The sequence below is a fragment of the Tachyglossus aculeatus genome, chromosome 10 (genome assembly GCF_015852505.1).
Source record: "Tachyglossus aculeatus isolate mTacAcu1 chromosome 10, mTacAcu1.pri, whole genome shotgun sequence".
Classification (NCBI taxonomy): domain Eukaryota; kingdom Metazoa; phylum Chordata; class Mammalia; order Monotremata; family Tachyglossidae; genus Tachyglossus; species Tachyglossus aculeatus.
In genome coordinates this window covers 32,745,913-32,770,121 of record NC_052075.1, presented here as the reverse complement: position 1 = coordinate 32,770,121, position 24,209 = coordinate 32,745,913, and the positions used below count along the sequence as shown (strand labels likewise).

The window sequence follows — 24,209 nt, the reverse complement described above, 5'->3', positions numbered from 1 at the left end:
CTTTGGACTGAAGTCCAAAAGCTGTTTGAGGTTTATTGAATGTCAGATCATTAGACTAATGATAATCTTGAGTGACAGCCTGAGTGCCTGGAAAATTAAATTAAAACGGGTATGTCTCTTTTTCTCCCAGAACTGGTTCTATTGACTGGTCACCTTGGAGACATTGCCGGAAGAAATTTGTTCATTTTTTTCCCTTCCCACATTGGTGGAACCTCTCCTGATGAAATTTTGGGCTGCTGAGAGCACAGTAAACCTGAAAGAGAACTTTAGCTGTTGCCTGAATTAACCTGGGCAAAGCCTGGAACCACTTTCGCTCTTCACCCACTACCACTTGCTTGGGCTTTGACAAGGGAAATGACTTTGGGAACGGGTAGTGATAAACTTTCCCTTTTTGGAAGATTCTGGAAGATTCTGTTGTATCACCTTTTTGAGTTGGTTGACCAACTGTGGCTACCTTGGAATCCCCAGGCTTTAGCTCGAGGTCACAGACTCTTTCCCCAAAACTCCTCATTTTACTTCCCAAATCCTCTCCCGCACCAAACTTTCCATCACTGTTGACAACAAAACCATTCTCCCCGTCTTTGATGGGGAGAATCAAATCCCCTATCCCCTTGATGTAAACTCACTGTGGGCAGGGAATGTATCTGTTTACTGTTAAATTGTACTCTCCCTAGTGCTTATTATAGTGTTCTTCACACAGTAAGCTCTCGATAAGTACGATTTAATGAATGAATGTCATCCCTGACTCCTTTCTTTCTTTCACCAAAACTTGTCAGTTCTTCATCACCACACCAATCAATCGATAGTATTTCTTAAGAGCTTACCACATGCCCTTAAGAGACTACAACAGAGTTGATATGCACATTTCCTACCCTCAAGGAATTTACCATCCAGCAGGATATTAAAATGAATTACAAGTAGGGAAGCAAACTAGTGTTAGGTGGAGATGTGATTTTAGAAGGGCTTTTTAAGATGGGAAGAGTAGTGGTCTGTGGGATACGAAGGGAGGGTGAGTTCCAAGCAGGAGGAAGGACATGATCAGTGGATAGATGGTGAGAAAGATGAAGGGTAGGCACAGTGAAAAGATCGGTGTTAAATGTGCGGACTGGGTTGTCAGAGAAGAGGAATGAGGATAAGTAGGGCAAGAGAGCTGATTGAGTACCTTAAAGTTGAAGATGAAGAGTTTCTGCTTGATGCAGAGGCAGATGGCCAACCTTTGGAGGTTCTTGAGGAGTGGGGACATGTGCATAAATTAATTGCTTCTGTCCTTCTGCCCTCCTTGTGAATAGCAGCAGCGACACCATATTTGAGAAGGGTGAGGAAGCCACTATCTTTGAGAGGTCCTGGATGGTGGTCATCTTTGTGAAGGGCCATATTTCCATCTCCTCAGCACAGAACCTGGTGGCCTGAAGTGTGAAGTTTGAACCTACCGTAAACACCTTCTGCGTACCGCTTCCTGTGATCACAGGTGAGCCGGATGGATGGGCTCCAAGCAAAGACCTTAATGTTGACACACCTGCAGGGCTCCAGAGGAGATGCTTTCTAAGAGCAGAAGGCAAAGAAACTGCAAAGGAAATTCTCAATCCCTTGGGTTGAGGGTTTAAACGGTGTCAGAGATCTCATCGCCCCTGGGTTCAGGGCTTAATGAATCTTTTACAATTAATGTTTTATGCATGCTCATAAAGATTTTCTTACGGTGATTCAGAATGTCGTGTTTTGCTCCATCAGTAAAGCTGAGTCATGAACCCTCCTGTCCCTAATTAACTCTATTGGGATGTAACAAGGCCATTACTTACTTTGCTTACCATCTGAAGCCAGGCCTCAGATGGTGGTTAAACCTTCAGGACACATGAGGCAGGAGAGGCAATTGGGTTTGGGTTTCACTTGATAAAGTTGGCTAAGTAATTGTCATGGGGAAGAGGGTGGGGGAATGAGAGTTTAGGAATGGGGGAGGGTGAAATAAAACCTAATTATTAACATCAGGAAAGGGAGTAAAGGAACTTCAAAGGACATTTAAAAGATGTCAAAAGGGAAAGAGGCTGGAGAGAAAAGATGGCTCACTAATAAATGAGGAGGGTCATGGAAATTAATGATCATTCAGGGAGGGAGACTGGACCCATTTTTACTGCTCCTTGTTAACAGGGGAAATAAAGGAAATAAATGGGAACAATTAGCACAGTGACCTTGGGAATCCAAGCCCATTCTAAACTGCTGCCCTTGAAGCGGGGAGTCCACAAAAGCAGCAGCTCCTAATCAACCTCTCAAAGCCTCAGGGTGTGATTGGTTTCATGTGAATGAACCAGCCGGGAATTTCATGGGACCTAGTGTCTAGGAGGCCACCAGCCAGATTCTCCCCTCCAGTGAGCACTGCCTACAAGGGAGAATAGCTGGAAGTCATAGGCAGCTGATAGAAGGGAGAGTCTTCTGGGATGTTTAATCATTACAGCTCAGCAAAGACCTTTCTGTGTGTAGACACACTACTAAGCGCTTGGGAAAGTACAGTACTACAGAGTTGGCAGACAATTCTTGCCATCAACTATCTTACAAGCTAGTGGAACTTAAAATCTAGGCCAGAAATTGAAGTGAGAGGGTAAAGGGTAGGAAGAGGGAGAACATGGGGGAGGAAAGAGGAGCTCCCCTCAAAAGAGGCCAAACAGAGGGAATGGGTTCCCAAAACTGAGGGCCTCAAGGTTCCTGAACTGACTGCATTAGGACAGCTCTGCCCCCGGATTTTGTGTTTCACCCAGAAGATTCTCCTGAGGGACCTGCCATAGAAATTGGGGCAGAGCTGGGTCTCCAGTTCAATGGATATCATCCAAATGGCCAGTCCATGGTAGAGGATTAGAACTAATGAAGAATTGAGCTGCAAGCATTTCTTCCTCCATATGCCCAGGGGTATGTCAAAATCCCCTTAAGATTTCAAACCGCTAACTGGCAGAAAACCACAACCAGAGATTTTATTTCACCCTTTGTCTCTCTGGCCGGGCCACCCTGCCTCCTTAGAGAGGTGGCATGGAGCCCCCATGTTGTTTAAGCCACAAACAAGACCTCCTAGTCCCCCCTCAATCATGCCATCTTTCATACTGCATGGCTGTTCTGCATTGATGGTGAAAATCAGTCAGTGATTGTGGAAATAAGTCACCACCACCCTGGGGGCATCAATCCCTCCACCTGTGGCATCTGGAAAGTAAAATCCCTGCCCTCTCCCTCCCACACAGATGGACTGGGAGATGAAGTGCTGGGAAATGCCAAGTGCCAGGAGAGGTGGCAGCCCATCAGTGGAGCCTGATTCAGCATCGGTGCCAGTATCACCTAACCCAACCAAGATCCCAGCTGGCCCTGGGAAGCAAGCTAAGAATTTTTGAGGCTGCACTAACTGGATACTGAGAATCAGAGAAGCAGTGTGGCTCAGTGGAAAGAGCACGGCTTTGGGAGTCAGGGGACATGGGTTCTAATCCCGGCTCTGCCACTTGTCTGCTTTGTGACCTTAGGCAAGCCACTTAACTTCTCTGTGCCTCAGTTACCTCATCTGGAAAATGGGGATTAAGACTATGAGCCCCATGTGGGACAACCTGATTACCTTGTATCTACCCCAGTGCTTACAACAGTGCTTGGCACATTGTAAGCGCTTAACAAATACCATAATTATAAGCTCTTAATATAGTACTCTGCACACAGTAAATTCTCAATAAATATGATTGAATGACTGAATGAATGAATCAGGACGGGCAGTTCTCCAGGGTTTCCACTTGGACAGCCCCTCTGCCCCATCACGCCCAGCCTCACAAGCAGCCTTGGGGATTCGGGGTGGCTTATTCCTCTGGTTGTCACCTGTACTTAATCTTTTCCCATCTTCCCCATTTTCTCTTGCCTGATAAGAATTGCTTGTTCAGTCAAGCACAGTGTCTGGTTTGTGAAAGTTCTGGGACCCCCTCATGTTTACTAGTGGGACCCCAAGAGAGGGGATTTCCTCAGAGGAAGGAGGAACCTCTGGCTGAACCACAAAGAGCTCAGGGGTCAGGATTCCCTCTTTTCAACAGGATTTTGGAGCATGGGTGGCCAGGAGCTCCCTCAACATCAGGGTTTCAGGGCTAGAAAAGCCCCAACCCACCGCCTCTCCCTGCCCTGCCCTCTTTCATGCAGGAGAAGCCTTACTCCCTGCTCCTTGCCAGAGCACAAGGAGAACAAAATCACTTGGTGGGTAGATTATGGTGGCTTCCCACATAGGAGGAAAAAACATAAAGAAGGCAGAGGAGGAGGAAGAAGAGGAGAAAAGGAAGAAGAGGAGAAGGAGGAAAACAAACAAGGAAAGGAAGAGGAGTAGTGAGAGAAGAGCAGCATGACCAAGTAGAAAGAGCTTGGGCCTGGGAGTGAGAGGACCTGGGTTCTATAACCCTGGCCATGCCACTTGTCTGCTGTGTGACCTTGGACAGGTCACTTAACTTCTCTATGCCTCAGTTGTCGCATATGTATCATGCAATTAAGACTAGGAGCTCCATGTGGGACAGGGAATGCGCACAACCTGATTGTCTTGCATCGACCCCAGTGCTTAGAAGAGGGACTGGCAGATAGTAAGCGCTTAACAAATACCGTTAAAATAAAAGAGCAGATGAAGAGGAAGTAGTAGATCAGGAGGAGGAAGAGGAGGCGGAAGAAGAGTAGAAGAGGTTAGACTTCTGATTTCCTGAACTCGGAAATCAAGGAGATGTTGGGAAGGCTATGCCCTGTGGATCTGCCAGGAGAGGTGTCAACCCCCCTGAGGCCATGAATTAGGCACATTAAGAGAGAAAGAACAACATAGCCATTTCCAGAAAAACAGCTAGTAGCTGCCATTCCACCCCAGGCTTTGCTGGATCAGCTCAAAAGTCCCTTCATTCAGTTCATTCATTCAGTCATATTTATTGAGCGCTTACTGTTTGCAGAGCACGGTGCTAAGAGTTTGGGAAAGTACAGTATGACAATACACAGTGACATTCCCAGCTTGTATTAAGCTCACGTTCTAGAGGCGGGGAGATAGACATCAATACAAATAAATAAAATTACAGATATGTACATAAGTGCTCTGGGAGCAGGAAAGAGAAAAGGGATAAATGAAATTACAGATATGTACATAGTGCTATGGGGCTTGGAGGGGGGAAAAGCAAAGGGAGAAAGTTAGGGCGACACAAAAGGGAGTGGGAGATGAAGAAAAGTGGGGTTTAATCTGGGAAGGCCCCTTGGAGGTGATATGCCTTCATAAGGCTCTGAAGTGAGGGAGAGTGGTTGTCTGTTGGATTTGAGGAGGGAAGGCATTCCCAGCCAGAGGCAGGATGTGGGCTAGGTGAGACAGGTGACGTCGAGGCGCAGAAAGAAGGTTGACACTAGAGGAACAAAGCATACGGGCTGGGTTGTAGGAGGAGAGAAACGAGGTGAGGTCAGAGGGGGCAAGGTGATGGACAGCTTTAAAGCCAATGGAAAGGAGTTTTTGATGCAGAGGTGGATGGACAATCTTTTGAGGAATGAGATTTTTGTACAAAAATGATCCGGGAAGCAGCGTAAAGTATGGAATGGAGTGGGGAAAGAAAGGAGGCAGAGAATGGGCTTGGGAGTCAGAGGACATGGGTTCTAATCCCGGCTCCACCACTTGTCCTCTGTGTGACCTTGCGGAAGCCACTTCACTGGAATTTATATTTCTGCTAGCACTGCTCCGTGGCTCAAGCGGAAGAGCAAAGGAGGACTGTGCAGGTGACTGTGGGTTAGTTAGTCCCCGAGCCCCAGCAACTCTAACCAGCCCAGCTGCAGTTTGCTGGAACAGATGATTGACAGAGAGGCCCTGAACCATGTCAGTCACCTCTCACTGCACTATAAGGATGGGCTTCAATAGGGATAGGCCAGGAGAAGACGAGGAGGGGAAGAGTGGTTGCAGCCTAGCAAGGCTCCTCAAGAACAGCTTGTGGCCTCCAGTAAACCCACTACCCTGCCTCCTGAGCTGTCTCGGCCGGGGATTGCTTTCTCACCTCTGATCTCTTGCCCATGTCCTCCTTCTGGCCTGGAACTCCCACCCTCTGACAGACAGACCACCACTCTCCTCACCTTCAAAGCTTTATTAAAATCACATCACTTCCAAGAGGCTTCATTTCCCCTACTCCCTTTCCCTTCTGGATTGCCTCTGCACTTGGCTCTGTACTCACCCTCAGCCCCCCAACACTTCTGAACAAATCCGTAATTTATTTTAATGTCTGTCTCCTCTTCTAGAATGTGGGGAATGTGTCTACCCACCATTGTAGTGTATTCTCCAGGTGCTTAGTGTTGTGTTCTACACACAATAAGCACTCAATAAATAACCTTAAATAGATTGATTTCATTCATTCATTCAATCATTTTCATTGAGAACTAACTGTGTGCAGAGCACTGTACTAAGCGCTTGGAAGAGTACAATGCAACATTAAACACATACCCTGCCCACAGTGAGCTTACGGTTCATATGTGTGTCTTAGAAACAGAAAATGGAGGCTTGCAGTTTTCAACGGGGTTTGGTTACCAATAAATCAAGCAATCAATTAAGGGTGTTCGTTGGTTTGGGGTTTTTTTTTTTTAGGGTTTTTTTTGCACTAAACATAGGTGGATCTGTTTCCTCTGACCATTTACTTGGAGGGTGGTCTGACAAAGGTATGGAGTCTCCCTCTTTCTAGACTGTGAGCCAGTTGTGGGCGGGGATTATCTGTATTTGCGGCTGAATTGTACTTCCCAAGCACTTAGTACAGTGCTCTGCACACAGTAAGTGTTCCTTGTACTTCCCAAGCACTTAGTACCGTGCTCTGCACACAGTAAGTGCTCAATAAATACAGTTGATTGATTGATTGATTCAATAAATATGAATGAATGAATGAATGAACAATGCACATGGATTTGAAGCTGCATTTGAGGACTGAATTTAGAGTTAACATTTGCATTTAGCAGAGTCAACTCTGCTCACCCCACCGCCCAGAATAATGCTGGGGAAAAAGCTACAGTTTGTCACTTGAAACTCCTGGAAAAAAAGTCACATTTGTTTAATAAAAAAGGAAAGGATCATTATAGCCCCAAGACAACACTTAAAGGCTTAAATCGAACGCCTGTGAAAAATAACCATGGGGGGACCTTTAATACATCTCTAAATAGAGGCCCAATTTTAAATGCAATGAATGACGCTGGCCCAGCAGCAATGATTACTTAAGGATTTTTATTTGGAGGCAATTAAACATCATTAATAATGAATAATTGTGCTCTAGCAGTCATGAGGGGGGGTGGGAGGGAGTGTATCACTCTTCAGAATACTCTCATGATGGCAGAGAAAGGTTTGAAAAGGAGAGGGAAGAGATGGAGAAGGAAAAACCAGAAAATATCTGTTTCCTGGGAAATGGAAGACTTTACCAAACTTGAAGGATAGTATCAGGGGAACAAACATGAGGTGGACGCTTCTGCTCCCCAACATTCCCAGAATTCCAAACCTTGGTCCAGTCTCTCCAGATCACTCCCAAAGTGGTACCATTGCAGGGCTGGGCCAGCTGCAGACTCTCAATAAATATGAATGAATGAATGAACAATGCACATGGATTTGAAGCTGCATTTGAGGACTGAATTTAGAGTTAGCGTTTGCATTTAGCATGTAGAGAGTCAACTCTGCTCACCCCACCTCCCAGAATAATGCCGGGGAGAAAGCTACAGTTTGTCACTTGAAACTCCTGGAAAGTCACATCTGTTTAATAAAAAAGGAAAGGATCATTATAGCGCCAAGACAACACGTAAAGGCTTAAATCGAACGCCTGTGAGAAATAACCGTGGGGGGACTCTCTAGTCTCCCTGGAAATGCTATGGAAAGCTGGTTCAAAATAACAAATGAAGGAACCACCAACCCACTGCTGCTGCCACTGCCACTGTGGGGTGGGGATATCCAGCCAGAAAACTAACACAGCAGTGTCCACAGTTCTGCTACTTTCCATCAGAAACCACTCGGCACTGCCCACTCTGCCCTGGTTCTGAGGAGAAAGCCACTCTTTTTCTGAAACCCTGTTACCTCTCATGGATCAAAGACAAGGCCTTCCCTTCATGCACACTCAATGGGAATTTCCTTTTCCCTCCTGAGTTGGTTTCTTATGTCCACAGGCCGTTTGGGTCCAGAACTGAGAAAGGTAAAGAAAATGGCCCTGAACAACCTGGGACTTCCTGGTGGGTTTTCTACCAATGCTACTGGGCCCTAACCAACAGGACTGAGTGGCTGCAATTCAATTTGCTTTGTTTTATATATATATATATTCTTACTTTTTAATGCTTTTAGCTTTGGACAAGATCTTCCAGAGATTGGAAGGTTTAGTCAGTGTTGTTTGATCTCTTGGGTTGCATGATCATAACCACACATTTGCACACACATATGCACACAAGCACTCACTCACACACTCACACACTTTGGCTAAATGTAGCACCGGAGTCATTTCAAATTGTTAATTGGAAAACTAGGAAGACTACCTCATCTGGTCTCCCCACATCCCTCTAGGGAACACGTCTACCAACTCTGTTATAGTGAAGTCTCCCAGCCACTTTGTACAGTGCTCTGCACCAAGTGCTCAGTAAATACGATTCATTGACCGAATGACATCCTGGTGAGTCCTCCAGATCCTGATAATGGATGAGTTCCTCTCATATCACCACAGAAACTGCAACTCTGTAGAGATTTGGTCTAAGAAACATCTCTAATGCCTCTAATGCCGCTCTCCTGCCTGGTCTTGTGGACACTCACCAGTTGGCAAGCCAGGGCTGGAACAGAATTAGAATAATGATGGCATTTATTAAGTGCTTACTACATGCAAAGCACTGTTTTGAGTGCTGGGAAGGTTACACCGTGATCAGGTTGTCCCACAGGGGGCTCACAGTCTTAATCCCCATTTTACAGATGAGGTAACTGAGGCCCAGAGAAGTTAAGTGACTTGGCCAAAGTCACACAGCTGACAACTGGTGGAGCTGGGATTTGAAACCCTGACCTCTGACTCCAAAGCCCGGGCTCTTTCCATTGAGCCATGCTGCTTCTCCGAGAATCATGCAGGGAGGCAGGGTCAGGGGAGCAAGAGGAAACTAATGTTCAGGCCACTCACCTTTCCATTTCAACAATCCTCCATTATGGTGAGGAGAGTGCTAGCCCAGAATTCACACCTGTCCCAAATATCCTGATAATTGGTGTCAAAGGGCACTTTTGACCTCGATTTCTCAAACAGTTACCTCCATTCTCCATCTCCGTTGTTTACGTTCTGACTGCAATTCAGTCTCCTCTTCCACTCCAGCCAGGTCCCAAAGTGGCAGCTGGGAATTGAGCTTGTGGTCTTGGAGAGCCAGATTAATCAAACAGTTGATCAAACTGCATTTATTGAGTGCCTACTGTGTGTAGGATATTGTTGTACTAAACACTTGGGAGAGTATAATAGAATTAGTAGATATGTTCGCTGCTCTCAAGGAACGTACAGTCTAGTGGAGAAGATGGACACAGAAATAATTTACGGACAGGAGGAAGCAGTAGAGTTTAAAGACATGGACATAAGTGCTATGGGGCTGATGAAGGGGAAACTGAGGTCCTTAGAGGATGTGAAAGTGCTGATGTACCAGTTGGAGGGAATGTAAGGTAGGAAGATGAGCGATTATCCAGGGAAAGTCTCTTGGAAGAGGTGTGATTTCAGAAGGGTTTTGAGGAGCAGCATGGCCTAGTAGATAGAGAATGGGCCCGAGAGTCAGAGGGACCAGGGTTCTAATCCTGACTCCACACTTGTCACTTCTCTGTGCCTCAGTTACCTCATCTGTAAAATGGGGATTGAAGCTGTGGGCCTTATGTGGGAAGGGAACTGTGTCCAACCTGATTAGCTTCTTTCTACCCCACTGCTTAGAACAGTGTCTGAAACGTAGTAAGTGCTTAACAAACAGCATTAAAAAAGGGTGAGAAGAGCAGTGGTCTGCAGGGTATGAAGAGGGAGGGAGGGCTAAATAGAAGGGTGGGTGAAAGTGTCAGAGCTAGAGGTTGATGCCAACAAGGCTCAGTGAGTAGTTTGGCTTGAGAGGAATTAAGCATGTAAACTGCGATGCAGTGGGAAGAAAGCCAGGAATTGCCCTGGCCTGGGCCTTCCCCAGAGAGGTGGATTTCTGTGTGGCTAAAATCTCCCTGGCCCAGGAAGCCAGCACCACCTTGGAATGGCATCTTTGAGACACCAGTTCCAAGTCCAAGTTCTAGACTGTGAGCCCACTTCTAGACTGTGAGCCCACTGTTGGGTAGGGACCGTCTCTATATGTTGCCAACTTGTACTTCCCAAGCGCTTAGTACAGTGCTCTGCACACAGTAAGTGCTCAATAAATACGATTGATTGATTGATTGGATAGAATCTTGGCACTGATCAAGAGGAGGCAGGGCAGAAAACTGTTCTTGACTATTCTACCTGGATTTTGAAAATGCAAAGCAGCAGTGGATGAGTGTCCCAGCAGGAAGGGTGCTCCACTCATCAATGGGGATCAACCCATCCAGCTCCCGGGTTGGGAGAGCTGGTTTCTTAATGAGTGGAGCTAGCATGATGGTGCTGCCAGGACCCTGCTAGATCTAACTCTCGACATACCTCTATCTCTTCTATCTTGCCTCTGACATCTCTCCCACATCCTGCCTCTGACCAGGAATGCCTTAGTACAGTGCTCTGCACACAGTAAGCGCTCAATAAATACGATTGAATGAATGAATGCCCTCTCTCTTCATATCTTACAAACAATTACTCTCCCCAACTTCAAAATCTTATTGACACATCTCCTCCAAGAGGCCTTCCCCGACTAAACCCAAATTTCCTCTTCTCCCACTCCCTTCTGCGTCACCCTGACTTGCTCCCTTTATTCATCTCCCCTCCCAGTCCCAGAGAGCTTAATTAATCTATAATTTATTGATTTAGGTTAATGTCTGCTTCCCCTCTAGACTGTAAGCTCACTGTGGGCAGGGAATGTGTCTGTTTGTTGTTATGTTGTACTCTCCCAAGCTCTTAGTACAGTGCTCTGCACACAGTAAACGCTCAATAGTTACGATTGACTGACTGGTTGACAGGAATGACAAGCCTTGGTCCCTGTCTGCAAGGGGGCCAAGAATGAGCTCCTAATTGTAGCCTTGGTTAAATCCACCAAAACAGTTTAGGGACCATTAGATTCACCTGGGTTTGTCCCAAAGTCTTTCCAAGGTGAGGGTGACCTCTGCCAGAGCCCAGAACTTAGGGAGAGAAAAAAATCTGCAATGCAGGACCCATCTCGTGCTGGCTAAGTGGCTGCTAGGAGAATGATGAACACTCTAATGTTGACATTTCCATCTTCATTAACAAAAACATTTGGAAACATGATGCTGGGACTCCAGGAGCAATCAGCTGAAAACAAAATAAATTCTAAATCCTTGCAGTATTTTGAAGGCAGCCCACTACATGTGTAAGGGGGTGGGGGTGGGGGGAACAGATTTGGATTGTTCAGACTAATGTGTCTAATTAGAAACCACTTCTAATAACCTCTGTGTGAGTGGAGGTGGATGTCTCAGGGAGAAGAAGCCAAATAAGAGGCCCGAATTTGGAGAGGAGGTGGATGCTGGGATGGAGCCTCTGAGGGAGGCTGAGAGGGAGGAGGTGGCAGTGCCATTCAAGTTATTTAGGCGGGCCAAATGACACAGAGGCCACCTTTGGGTAGAGGGGGACACCTTAGAAAAGTCGAAAAAAAACCCCCAAAAGACCTTCTGCTGTCAGCAACAGGGTCACAAGATGCTTCCTATCTCTATCCAACCGGGAGCCACGGATGGTGGGAGGACAAAGCATTGATCCTTCAGTGACTCTTTGAGGGAGAAATGCGCATTAATTAGCCATCCTCCGCAGTGGCTGCATATTTGGCCTGAGTGACCGGTGGGTTTCTCAGGCCAAGACGTGAATGCAGGGTCAGAGAAGTTAAGTGGTTTGCCCAAAGTCACACAGCAGACAAATGGCAGAGCCAGGATTAGAACCCATGTCCTCTGACTCCCAAGCCTTCGCTCTTGGAGATGCAGCGTGGTTCAGTGGAAAGAGTCCGGGCTTTGGAGTCAGAGGTCATGGGTTCAAATCCCGGCTCCGCCAATTGTCAGCTGTGTGGCTTTGGGCAAGTCACTTAACTTCTCTGGGCCTCAGTTACCTCATCTGTAAAATGGGGATCAAGACTGTGAGCCCCCTGTGGGACAACCTGATCACCCTGTAACCTTCCCAGCACTTAGAACCGTGCTTTGCACATAGTAAGCACTTAATAAATGCTATTATTATTATTATTATTATTTTTCCCCTAAGCCGTGCTGCTTCTCTGCAACCTATCAATCAACTGATGATATGTATTAAGCACTTACTGTGTGCAGGGCACTGTACGAAGTACTTGGGAAACTACAGGGCAATAGTTTTGGTCGACATGATCCCTACCAACAAGGAACTTATAGTCTAGATCCCAGACTGTGACCAACTACAAGTCCCAAAATGTTCACACTGACAGAATCTCAAAATCCTCCCTATTAACAGATGGAGTCCCAAGATGAACTTGCCTCACCATTTTGAGATCCACAAAATCAACCTGTGTATCTCAGAATGGTTCATGTCAAAGGTTGGGGATTTGGAGGTGTCAGTCTGAGCCCAGCTGGTTCATCATCACTTCTTTCATTCATTCATTCAATCATATTTATTAAGCACTTACTGTGTGCAAAGCACTGTACCAAGTGCTTGGGAAAGTACAACACTACAATAAACAGTAATATTCCCTGCCCATAACAAGCTCACAGACTAGAGAGGGGAGACAGACATCAATACAAATTAATAAAATTACAGATATATTCATAGTGCTGCTGAGCTGGTGGGGGGAAGAGCAGAGAGAGCAAGTCAGGGTGATGCAGAAGGGAGTGGGAGATGAGGAAAAGCGGGGCTTAATCTGGGAAGGCCTCAGCGGAGATGTGTCTTCAATAATGCTTTGAAGGGTGGCAGAGTGATTGTTTGTAAGATATGAGGAGGGAGGGCATTCCTGGCTAGAGGCAGGACATGGCGGTGAGATAGGCGAGATTGAGGTACAGTGAGAAGGTTAACACCAGAGGAGCAAAATATGCAAGCTGGGTTGTAGAAGGAGAGAGGTGAGGTGAAGTAGGAGGGAGCAGGGTGATGGAGTGCTTTAAAGTGAGAAGTAAGTGAGGAGTTTTTGTTTGGGGATGGGCATCCACTGGAGATTTTTGAAGAGTGTTGTGACATGTCCTGACCGCTTTTGTAGAAAGATGGTCCAGGCAGTGGAGTGAAGTACGGACTGAAGTGGGGAGAGGCAGGAGATTGGGAGCTCGGCAAAAAGGCTGATGCAGTAATCTAGGCGGGATAGGATGAGTGACTGTATCAACGTGGTAGCAGTTTGGATGGAGAGGAAAGGGCGGATTTTAGTGAGGTTGTGAAGGTGGGACCGACAGGATTTGGTGACGGATTGAATATGTGGTTGAATGAGACAGAGGAGCCAAGGATAATGCCAAGGTTATGGGCTTGAGAGATGGGAAGGGTGGGTGGTGCCATCTACAGTGATGGGAAAGTAAGGGAGAGGACAGGGTTTGGGTGGGAAGATAGAGGAGCTCTGTTTTGGACATGTTAAGTTTGAGGTGAGGGGAGGACATCCAAGTGGAGATGTCTTGAAGGTGATCTGCACAGGTAACAGTTGCTTTTTTAAAGATTGAACAATAACCTTAGTTGAACTTAATCTCAATCAGGGGCTAACCCCACCTACCTATCCTTAGCCTATTCAACACCTATTAGTGTCTTAATTGAGGGTGGTCTTCCTCAATAGCTACTTCTACTTCCTATAAGTAGCTTTTGTGCAGTCACCCTGCCCTCAGATCTTCTTTGGCGATTCACCTTACTGACCACTGCCTGCCTGATGAACCTCAGCTTTCTAAGGTTGCTTGCAGTGACCTCTACCATGGCACTCCCGGGTCCTTTCCCTTTGGCCAAATCCTCCTTCACAATTGTCTCTGCTTCAACTGGTATCATCAAGGGAGGAACTGACAGCCAATGCAAATAAATTCTCTCTTAGGGAATGGCTCTGAGCTTTCCCCTCATCCCTTAGGGAATGGCTCTGAGCTTTCCCCTCATCACCAGCGGTGGAGAGAGCAGGGCTTAACCATCACAACATGCAATCCAGGAGGGCAGAATAAATGATTTAAAGACAGACTGAAGCCCAATCTCAAATAATACAGCCCCAGAGTGGACTGTTGGTTGACCCCTGCAGCAGACAGAACAGCCTAGACAGCAGCACTCCCATCAAGGGTTTCTCTACTTGAGAGGTGATTCCAAGAAGTAGTGGTAGTGGTAGTAGTAGAAATAGAAACAGTTGTAGAAACAGTAGTAGTAATAGTGGTTTGCATCAAAACAGTGCTTCGCACATAGTAAGTGCTTAACAAATGCCATTATTATTATTATTATCAAAAAAGACTAAAGAGATCAAATTCAGGACCAGATTTACTACGCTTATATCAAATTATCATCGAGTTAGGAGAAGCAGTGTTGCTAAGTGGATAAAGCACGGGCCTGGGAATCAGAAGAACCCGGGTTCTAATCCAGATTCTGCCACACAACTGCTGTGTGACTTTGGGCAAGTCACTTAACTTCTCTGGGCCTCAGTTACCTCATCTGTAAAAGGGGGATTAAGGCTGTGAGTCCCACATGGGACAACCCGATTACCTTGTATCTATTCCAGCACCTAGAACAGTGCTTGGCACTTAGTAAGTGCTTAACAGATATCATTATCATTATTATTATTAGTAGTAGTAATAATAGCCGCAGCAGGAGCAGTCATTATTGGAAACTGACTAGGTGAATTGAACTGCGTTCAGCTCATAGTTTTGGACAGAGAATGTGTCTGTTTATTGTCGAATTGTACTCTCACAAGTGCTTAGTACGGGGCTTTGCACACAGTAAGTACTCAATAAATACCATTAATTGATTAATTGGGGGTGGAGAATGCGTCTACCTACTCTGTTGTATTGTGCTCTGCCAAGCACTTAGTATAGTAAACACTTAGTACAGTAAGCACTCCATAAATACCACTGATTGATTGATTGATTGGCCACCCCTGAGAACTACTTGGAGAAGGTAGTACCTGCCAAGGATAATGCCCTTTGGCTTTTTCACTTGGAAATGAATTCCCTTTTTTGCTTTTATCTCAACGACACATTTAGGAATCACTTTTAAGTTTCCCCAGAGGTGGAGGAAGAAGGGAAGCATTTTAATCAATTGGTAGCATCATTATTAAGGTCATTTTCTGATGTAATTCAACACAGTCTTCGTCCCTAAGCAAATTTCGCCAAGAATGTCGGGCCTGCACCCGTGGCCGATCTCTGCCACCTTCTGGAGAAACTTCCAAGTCCTCAGTGAAAATAATAACAATGATGATATTATTTGTTAAGCGCTTACTATGTGCCAAGCCCTGTTCTTAGCGCTAGGGTAGATACAAGGTAATCAGGTTGTCCCACGTGGGGCTCACAGTCTTAATCCCCATTTTACAGCTGAGGTCACTGAGGCACAGAGAAGTGAAGTGACTTGCCTAAAGTCACACAGCTGATAAGTGGCAGAGCTGGGATTAGAACCCACGACCTTTGACGCCCAAGCCCGTGCTCTTTCCAATAAGCTCGCTGCTTCAGTGACATGTCTTGCCTTGTGGTTGATAGTCTAGTTTTTCCCCCAAGCCTGCAGCCATGTGCTCAGAGTCTCTGGGCAGCTCAGAAATGCCCATTTTAAAAGCCGACCATATCCTTAAATCGATCAGCAATTGAATTGACTAAGCAGTAGCAGAATGTCAATATTGCCAAACCTAGGGATGCAGATATCAATCAGTCAATCAATTGTTTGTATTGAGCGCTTGCTATGTGCAGAGCACTGTACTAAGTGCTTGGGAGAGTACAACAGAATTAGTTGATGCATTCCCTGCCCATAATTAATTTGGAGGTTATGGTGAATTGTGGAAACATCATCTCATCTTTATCAGGTTTCTCCCTGTTCCTGGAACTTCATATCCACCCCAGCACTTAGTACATTGCCTGGCACAAAGTAAGTGCTTAATAAATATCATAATTATAGAGAAGCAGCACGGTGTACTGGAAAGAGCCTGAGAGTCAGAAGGTCATGGGTTCTAATTCTGGTTCCTCCACTTGTCTGCTGTGTAAACTTGGGCAAGCCATTTCACTTCTCTGGGCCTCAGTGACCTCATCTGTAAAATGGAGACTGTGATCCCCATGTGGGACAGGGATCGTGTCCACCCCGATTTGCTTGTATCCACCCCAGCGTTTAGTACAGCGCAAGCCACATTGTAAGCGCTTAACAAATACCGCAATTATTGTTATTCATTTTGCTGCTTCCTAGGGTTCAGAATTAGAGGTGGGGGGCAGATGCTCTGGACCCTGATGGGTGGTACCTCTGCCCTAGGAGGTCGACTTCTTTTCTTTGTATAAGGACGATTCTGTGGCCGGTGGAGGTGAGTGACCGGTCCTCTCTAGGCCGGTGGAACTCATGATGGAGATGTCCCGCAGACAAGATTAGTGGGCGATAGGCAGGAGACGTGCAGGGTGTGTGGAAAGTGCTGTGGGCAGCCCAGAAGGTGAACTCTTTCAGGGGTACAGAGAGAAGAAGAGGAGGAGGGACAAGGAAGGTGAGGAAGCCAAACTGAAAGTCACTCTGATTGCTTTCAGGGGAGTTGAGCGGAAACAGTGTTGAGTTCCAGATGCCCAGTCTCAATTATGGGAAGGATACTGTCTCCTGCTGCTGACAGGTCTGGGGGCACTGGCCCCACTCAGCCATCAGAGGAGACGATCGGAGCTCCTCAGGGGCTCCATGCACCCCAACTGCCAAAGAACCCGGCGTCTTGGACATCACCAATGAAGCAAGCAGCCCTGTTCAAGGGAAATGACAGGCTGAAATCCAACTTCTCTATCTGGGGAAGTGCTCCGTTTCTGTGCCAACCCCTCTCCATACCACACTGAGGTGTGTGTGTGTTGGGGAGGTGTTGGGGGGTTCTCTTGTCTTGCAGAGACTGTGCTCTTGACAAACTCCAAGTTAAGGAAAACACCACCTGCGAATACCTTGACCAACCCCATTTACCTGAGCGCAACCATTTCTTCTGACGTCGCATCAGTTTCTACCCAGATAGATGCCCATGTTGGAAAAACGTTGCCTAATTTTCTCACAGCGTTTTCCCCAAAATGGAGAGTGAAAATGCAAGTTATGAAATACTGGGTGAGTGTGTCTGTGTGTATGGGTTTCGCATATGTGGCTATGTGTGTGTTTATGTGTGTACAGCAAAACGAGACCAGCTGCACCGACCCCTTGTAGAAGATTGTCCCGGTCAGCTCTGGGTAGCTGTTCATCCAGAATCTATGAGGCCTGAGACCAGCGTGGCTGGAAGAGGGGAAGAAACTTATTTTACACCGCCCAAAGGCTCTGTTCTCCCTGGTGCCCCAACCTGGGGCCCAGCACCCTCCCGCCGGGCAGAGAGAGCTCCAAGATCACCGGGGTCCCCAGCCACTGCAGCCCACAGCTTCTGGGCTACTGGTCTTCAAGGCCCGTCTGGGCCAGGCGCTTCAGGATTAGGCTGTTCATCTTCTTCAGCTCCTCGATGTCCTTCCCTTCGGCCGCCAGCCTTCTGGATACTTCCTCCATCCTGTTTCCTGTTTGAACTTTAGGGATGAAAATATAGAGTATATCAGAGTAATATGTATGTGACTCTCTGTTGCTGAATCTCAAAGCATGAGCTGGGCCGGAGTCAGACTCACCCTCCCATGCCCCCAGGCTTCATCTCCAGATAAGAAATGCAGCAAAACCTCTTCCTCTTCAAAAGACCAAGGGGAGGGAAGTGGGGCATCGGGTGTAACCTATTGGTTGGATGAAGTTACCAACCACTTGTTCCCCTGTGGCCTGGAAAGGGAACTGAGGCACAAAATGAAGTGACTTGCCCAAAGTCACACAGCTGACAAGTGGCGGAGCCGGGATTTGAACCCATGACCTCTGGCTCCACAGCCCGGGCTCTTTCCACTGAGCCACACTTCTTCTCTGAGCCACGCTGCTTGAAGAGGCTGAGAAACTCCCTCCTGGACTGTAAGTTTGTTGCGGGAAGGGAATGTGTCTACCAACTCTGTTGTATCATACTCTCCCAAGAGCTCAGTATAATGCTCTGCACACAGGAAGCTCTCAATAAATATCATTGATTGATCGATTGACGGAGGAGCAGGGAGGGCCCAGGAAGCAGGAAGAGCTGAGGAGCCGAGGCGGCCCCTCTCACACGCGTCGCAGAGACTAAAAGTTGCCTGTGACTGTGTGGGCTCGGCAGCTCCCAGGTCCTGCACCCAGAGGATGGAGATTCCCAGCGGACAGAGATTCCAGGTGGATGGAGATTCCATGGGTTGAGAGGCCAGGAATCTCCCGAGAAGGGTGGGGTGGGATGGACAGCCGAGAAAACTACGAGGTGCTCTCATGGGTTTGAGACAGGGGACAGAGAACCTCATGTGCGGATGTTGGTGGGAAGGAGAAAGGGTTAGTGATAGGGGTCCCCGTAGAACAACGGGGCTGGGGGCTGAGCAGTCTCGCCACTTCTATCAATCAATCAATCAATCAATCGTATTTATTGAGTGCTTACTATGTGCAGAGCACTGTACTAAGCGCTTGGGAAGTACAAATTGGCAACATATAGAGACGGTCCCTACCCAACAGTGGGCTCACAGTCTAAAAGGGGGAGACAGAGAACAAAACCAAACATACTAACAAAATAAAATGAATAGAATATTTCTATTCTATTCTTCCCCGGGAAGCAGTGTGGCCTTCGTAGAAGGAGCACGGCCCTAGAAGTCAGGGGACCTTGTCTGCATCTCAGTTCCACCACTGTGTGACTTTGGACAAGTCATTAAAGTTCTCTATGCCTCTGTTTCCTTATCTTACAAAACTGAGATAAAATACCTATTCTTTCTCATATTTAGACTGAGCTCTATTTGGGACTGTGTCCAACCTGATTAGCTTGCAGTATCCCGGAGTTTAGTGCTTGGCACACAGTAAGCGCTTAACCAGTACCACAGTTAGTATGATGATGATGACGTACGCTCCCACTCACCAATCAGGAAGATGACAAAGGAGACCAGGACCAGGCTGACGATCAGGGCAAGGATCAGCCCAATGAGGAATGAGCTTCGCCTCTGGATAGCCCCCCAGGTCCCCAAGTTTGGGCTGCTCCCCCTCGTCTTGTCTTCGGGGGCTGGCAGGGCAGAAGGGACGCAAATGAGAGACACGAGCGTTAGCCCATGGGCATCACTCAGGAGGAGGCCCGAGGACACACTTCCCCCAAGGCCCGGGGAGCTGTAGGATGGCCATTCATCCAATTTCAGCTGATCTGACTGTAAGTTCGCTGTGGGCCAGGAACGTTTCCACCGACTCCGTTAACATTGTTCTCTTCCAAGTGCTTAGTACAGTGCTTTGCACACAGGAAGCACTCAATAAATACAACTGATAGATTGATCTGGGCTGGGACTGTTAAGACCCCAAGAGCCTTCTGTGTTTTTTTTCCCAACACCCAGCCTCTATAGTCTCGTAGTGCCTATTTCCCCGGGTCTGGAAGGGGAAATACCCGAGATTTACTGATTGATTTATTGACACAGTAGCTCTCAAGTCATGTGGCTGGGGGGCAGGTGTCACCCCCCTCCCCACCACCCCGGGGACACACTCCAGGTTCTGCAAATTTCTGTCAGAAAGTTCCCTTTTGTTACCCTGTGCATGCTGAAGACGGTAAGTCACGTTACCCACATTGGTTTCTTCCACACTGCCAAGGGGGCCCACACTGCTATTGGAGGTGGGTAGATAGTAAATAGATCCCATTTTGTCCTTTCTCTCTCTCCCTCTACCCACCCCCCTAGTCTCTCACAAACACACACACACACACACCACGTGCACGGCACATAAATACGTACGTAGCAGTTGCTGCGATCCTGTCGGGCAAAGCGTGAGTTTGTTCAAGTCGTTCAGGGAATTAACTGCATAGAGCTTTCCCGCCTGCCAGGGGCCCCGGGACGAGTCCCGGGTAGAGCGATTCATTGTCCTGGAAGGAGACCCAGAGGTGCGGCTGAGACTCCGCGAGCAGGACTGAGGGTGCGGGGCAGGTCGGCGGAGCCCGGGGACACTGCCGTGGCTACCACAGCGGCCCTGGGAGAGAAGCAAGACATGACATCGGCCACCTGGATCTTCCTTTGCAAGTGGGCACCTTCCAGTTCTTCCAGGAGCATCTCTGCTGCCGGGCACAGGAGCCCAGAGTGACCAGTCCACCCCTGCTGCCACTCCTTGGGCCCCACTGCAGATTCAACTTGTACTTCCCAAGCGCTTAGTACAGTGCTCTGCACACAGTAAGCGCTAAATAAATACGATCGAATGAATGAATTCCTGCCCAGGATACAGCACCCTCCAGGAAGGAAGGAGGTCTCCCCCTTCTGCCCCTGGACAGACTGGTGGGGGTGTCAGTGGGCGGGACCTACAGTCCCCCCTTTTCCCAGAGGATGGAGAAAGAAGATACCAGGAAGCTGGAGGAGGCACGGAGAGAAGTGGATTTTTTTTAAAATGGTATTTGTTTAGCTCTCACTATGTGCCAGGCACTGTACTAAACATCGGGGTAGATACAGGAGAATCCATTTGGACACAATCCCTGTCCCACATAGGGCTCCAAGTCTTACTCCCTATTTTACAGATTCATTCATTCATTCATTCAATCGTATTTATTGAGCGCTTACTGCGTGCAGAGCACTGTACTAAGCGCTTGGGAAGTCCAAGTTGGCCACATATACAGACGGTCCCTACCCAACAACGGGCTAATAGTCTAGGAGGAGGAGACAGACAACACAGCAAAACACGTGGACTCATGTGGATACATGATAATGTGGATAAGCAGCGTGGCTCAGTGGAAAGAGCCCGGGCTTTGGAGTCAGAGGTCATGGGTTCGAATCCTGGCTCTTCCACTTGTCAGCTGTGTGACCTTGGGCAAGTCACTTCACTTCTCTGTGCCTCAGTTACCTCATCTTCACAGACTTGGTCTGTGACGAGTGTTGATGAGTGACGATGTATTTATTGAGTGCTTAGTGTGTGCAGAGCACCGTAGTGAGCACTTGGGAGAGTACAAGGTAACATTCTCTACCCGCAACAAGCTTACAGACTTGATCGAAATCACAGAGAAGGTAAGTGGAGGAGCTGGGGTTAGAATCCAGGTCCTCTGATTCCCAGAGCCATGCTCTTTCCATTAGACCACACTGCTTTTAACTTTGTATCTCTCCTACTCCGGGTTCTCCTCCAACCAGGTCAGCCTCTTTCCGGTGAATTCACGAGGAGCAAGCACAGGTCTCCCGGGCTCCAATCGCATGATCTATCATGCTAAGTGACATTTAATAATAATAATAGCATTTATTAAGCACTTACTATGTGCAAAGCACTGTTCTAAGCGCTGGGGAGGTTAACAAGATGATCACGTTGTCCCACGGGGACGCTCACAGTCTTCACCCCCATTTTATAGATGAGGTAACTGAGGCCCAGAGAAGTTAAGTGACTTGCCCAAAGCTGCACAGCTAAGTGGCAGAGTGGGATTTGAACCCACGACCTCTGACTCCAAAGCCCGGGCTCTTTCCACTGAGCCACGCTGCTTCTCCACTCATTCATAAACTTCAACCATATCCTCAGCCCGGAGAGCGAGTGCTGCGATTACTGCATTAGCCTCTTTTGCAGACCTCCCTGCCTCCTGTTTCTCCCCACTCCAATCCCTACTTTGCTGCCCGGGTCATTTTTCTACAGAACCATTCAGTTCCCGTTTCCCCACTGAGAGCTCACCTCCTCCAGGAGGCCTTCCCAGACTGAGCCCCTTCCTTCCTCTCCCCCTCGTCCCCCTCTCCATTCCCCCATCTTACCTCCTTCCCTTCCCCACAGCACCTGTATATATGTATATATGTTTGTACATATTTATTACTCTATTTATTTTACTTGTACATATTTATTCTATTTATTTTATTTTGTTAGTATGTTTGGTTTTGTCTCCCCCTTTTAGACTGTGAGCCCACTGTTGGGTAGGGACTGTATATGGTGCCAATTTGTACTTCCCAAGCGCTCAGTACAGTGTTCTGCACGCAAGTGCTCAATAAATACGATTGATGATGATGACCTCAACTATCACGCTGTCGACCTCTCACCCATGCACTTGACTCCGGCCTGGAACGTCCTCCCTCTTCATCTCCGATAGACGATCGATCACTCCCCCCTCTTCAAAACCTTATTAAAAACACATCTCCAAAGGCCTTCCCCGCCTGAGCCCTCATTTCCTTTTCTTCCATTCCCCTCTGTGTCACCCTCGCACTTGCATTTGCACCCTCCCCCAGCCCGTAATTTATTTATTTATATTAATGTCCGTCTCCCACTCCAGATGGCTAACTCGCAGGGCAGGAAACGGGTCTATCAACTCTGTTACGTTGTACTCTCCCAAGCACAATGAATACGATTGATTGGATGATACATTCCTGAGCTGAGAGGAATCTTAGAAATGGCCTGGGTAGTCCCGGGTGCCCTCTGCCCTAGCCCCTGTCTCGGAGAGCAACTGAGGGCAACTCTGGCCGTGGGTTTGCCGGCCCCGAGGGAGGGATCGGTGCCAAACTCCAGCTTCTCCCTCTCGTTCTGCCCCTAACTCATCACCTAATGGAGGGCTGGTGATGCAACTCCTCAGGCCTTTGCCCCCTGGCTGAAAACTGAATCGGGGGCAAAGAACTTCTCCGCCTCACGAGGGAAGGGTGCAGGCTCTACCCTGCTCCCCCTGGCACCCAGGAACCTCCAAGGATAACTCCATGCCCCTGACCTTACCACCGGATCCCAGGAATGGCCCAGATGAAGCCAGAAAGCCCAAGGAGAGAAACAGGGCAAAGACTGCCCAGGGCTTGGGAAAGGGACACTTTATACCACAGGCTCCCTGGGCTGCTGCTATCTTTGGCATCTCCCGAAGGCGGGTCACGCAGGGACTTTAGGGATACAGAGGAATGGAGGCTAGTGCCACGCCTGGACGATTGCCCACCCGTCCACTCACCCTGTCTCGTGAACTCCCTGTGGATCCCATAGGCCCCCAGGACTGAACCCGGCCACACTTTCAGGAAGGATGTTGCCCAACCCCTGACCTCCGAGAGACGTAAGCAGGCACGCTGCTTTCCAGTTCTGACTGCAGCTCAATTCTTTCCGGGCTGTCGTTACCTCCCCACCGAGCCGGCGGGCGAAAATAGATTTCTCTAAGCAAAGCGTGCCTCCGAAGCCGCCTTCCCAAACCCTGCCGCTGCCCTATTGGGGGACACTAGGTCGGAATCCGGTCTGAAACAGGATTCCAACCCCAAAGGACAAAATAATCTGAATGTAAAGCCCGTCTCGGAGTCGCTGCCCCTGCCCAAACTGGAGGTGTCAGGAAGCTTGGTTGATTTCTGCCTTGCCCCATCCGCCGCTTCTTCCCTCGGAAACTCAACCAGACCAGGACGGGGGCTACTCACCCAACAGGCGCTGGGAAGTGGAGAGCTCCTATCCGGGAAGCCCCGTGACCCACTTCTGCTGCTTCGGTCTTCCCCTTCTCAGCGGGTGTCGGGGAGACCCTCTACCCGACCAACCCCGGCACAAAGCTGGCAGTCTATATTTAGCGGGCATCGCAGCACGCTGCTGTGGCAATAGGCCCGCTGGCAAGAAAGAGCAGCTGCTCCCGTCCGTGCGGGGCTGCAAGCCCCTGCTTTTGGGCAGTGTGACAAACCACCCTCCCTCAGCAATCCAGGCCGGTGATAAAGAAGCGGGGCCCCAGATCCCAGCTGTCACAGCTCCTCAGGCCCCACTTCCAATTCCTGCTGGATTCAGGTTCCAAACCCCCCAACTTCTCCCACCTCCTGCACCCTTATGAGGGCTGAGTGTCCAGGGGGATTCAGGCCATAGAGGGAGTTCAGTATCTTCCCCATCCCGGCACTATTCAGCTGTTCCAGATGCTAACCTTCCCAAAGTTTACCAGCCAAGAGAGGAGTTTCCCTTCAGAGTGCAAAATCTCCAGCCTCCAGGCTTCCGCAAAGGCATCGGACTGATAGCATGGGGTGAGAGGGGAGCTTGTCAACCCCTCCCACACAAAGCTGCAAACACAGGGGCAGGAGGGGTGGGACTAGGTTA

The 24,209-nt window shown here is 48.2% G+C and overlaps 1 protein-coding gene across 1 annotated transcript; it reads right to left on the bottom strand.

Moving 5' to 3' along the window:
- Positions 1-16,823: 16,823 nt before the first annotated feature.
- On the bottom strand, positions 16,824-23,604 carry LSMEM1 (leucine rich single-pass membrane protein 1). Its single transcript, XM_038753189.1, has 4 exons — positions 23,558-23,604; positions 19,979-20,210; positions 19,129-19,269; positions 16,824-17,704 (listed from the first exon to the last, which is right to left on the bottom strand). The coding sequence occupies exons 2-4, from the start codon at positions 20,100-20,102 to the stop codon at positions 17,574-17,576; spliced, it is 396 nt and encodes a 131-aa protein (XP_038609117.1). The 5' UTR covers positions 20,103-20,210; positions 23,558-23,604; the 3' UTR covers positions 16,824-17,573.
- Positions 23,605-24,209: the final 605 nt, after the last annotated feature.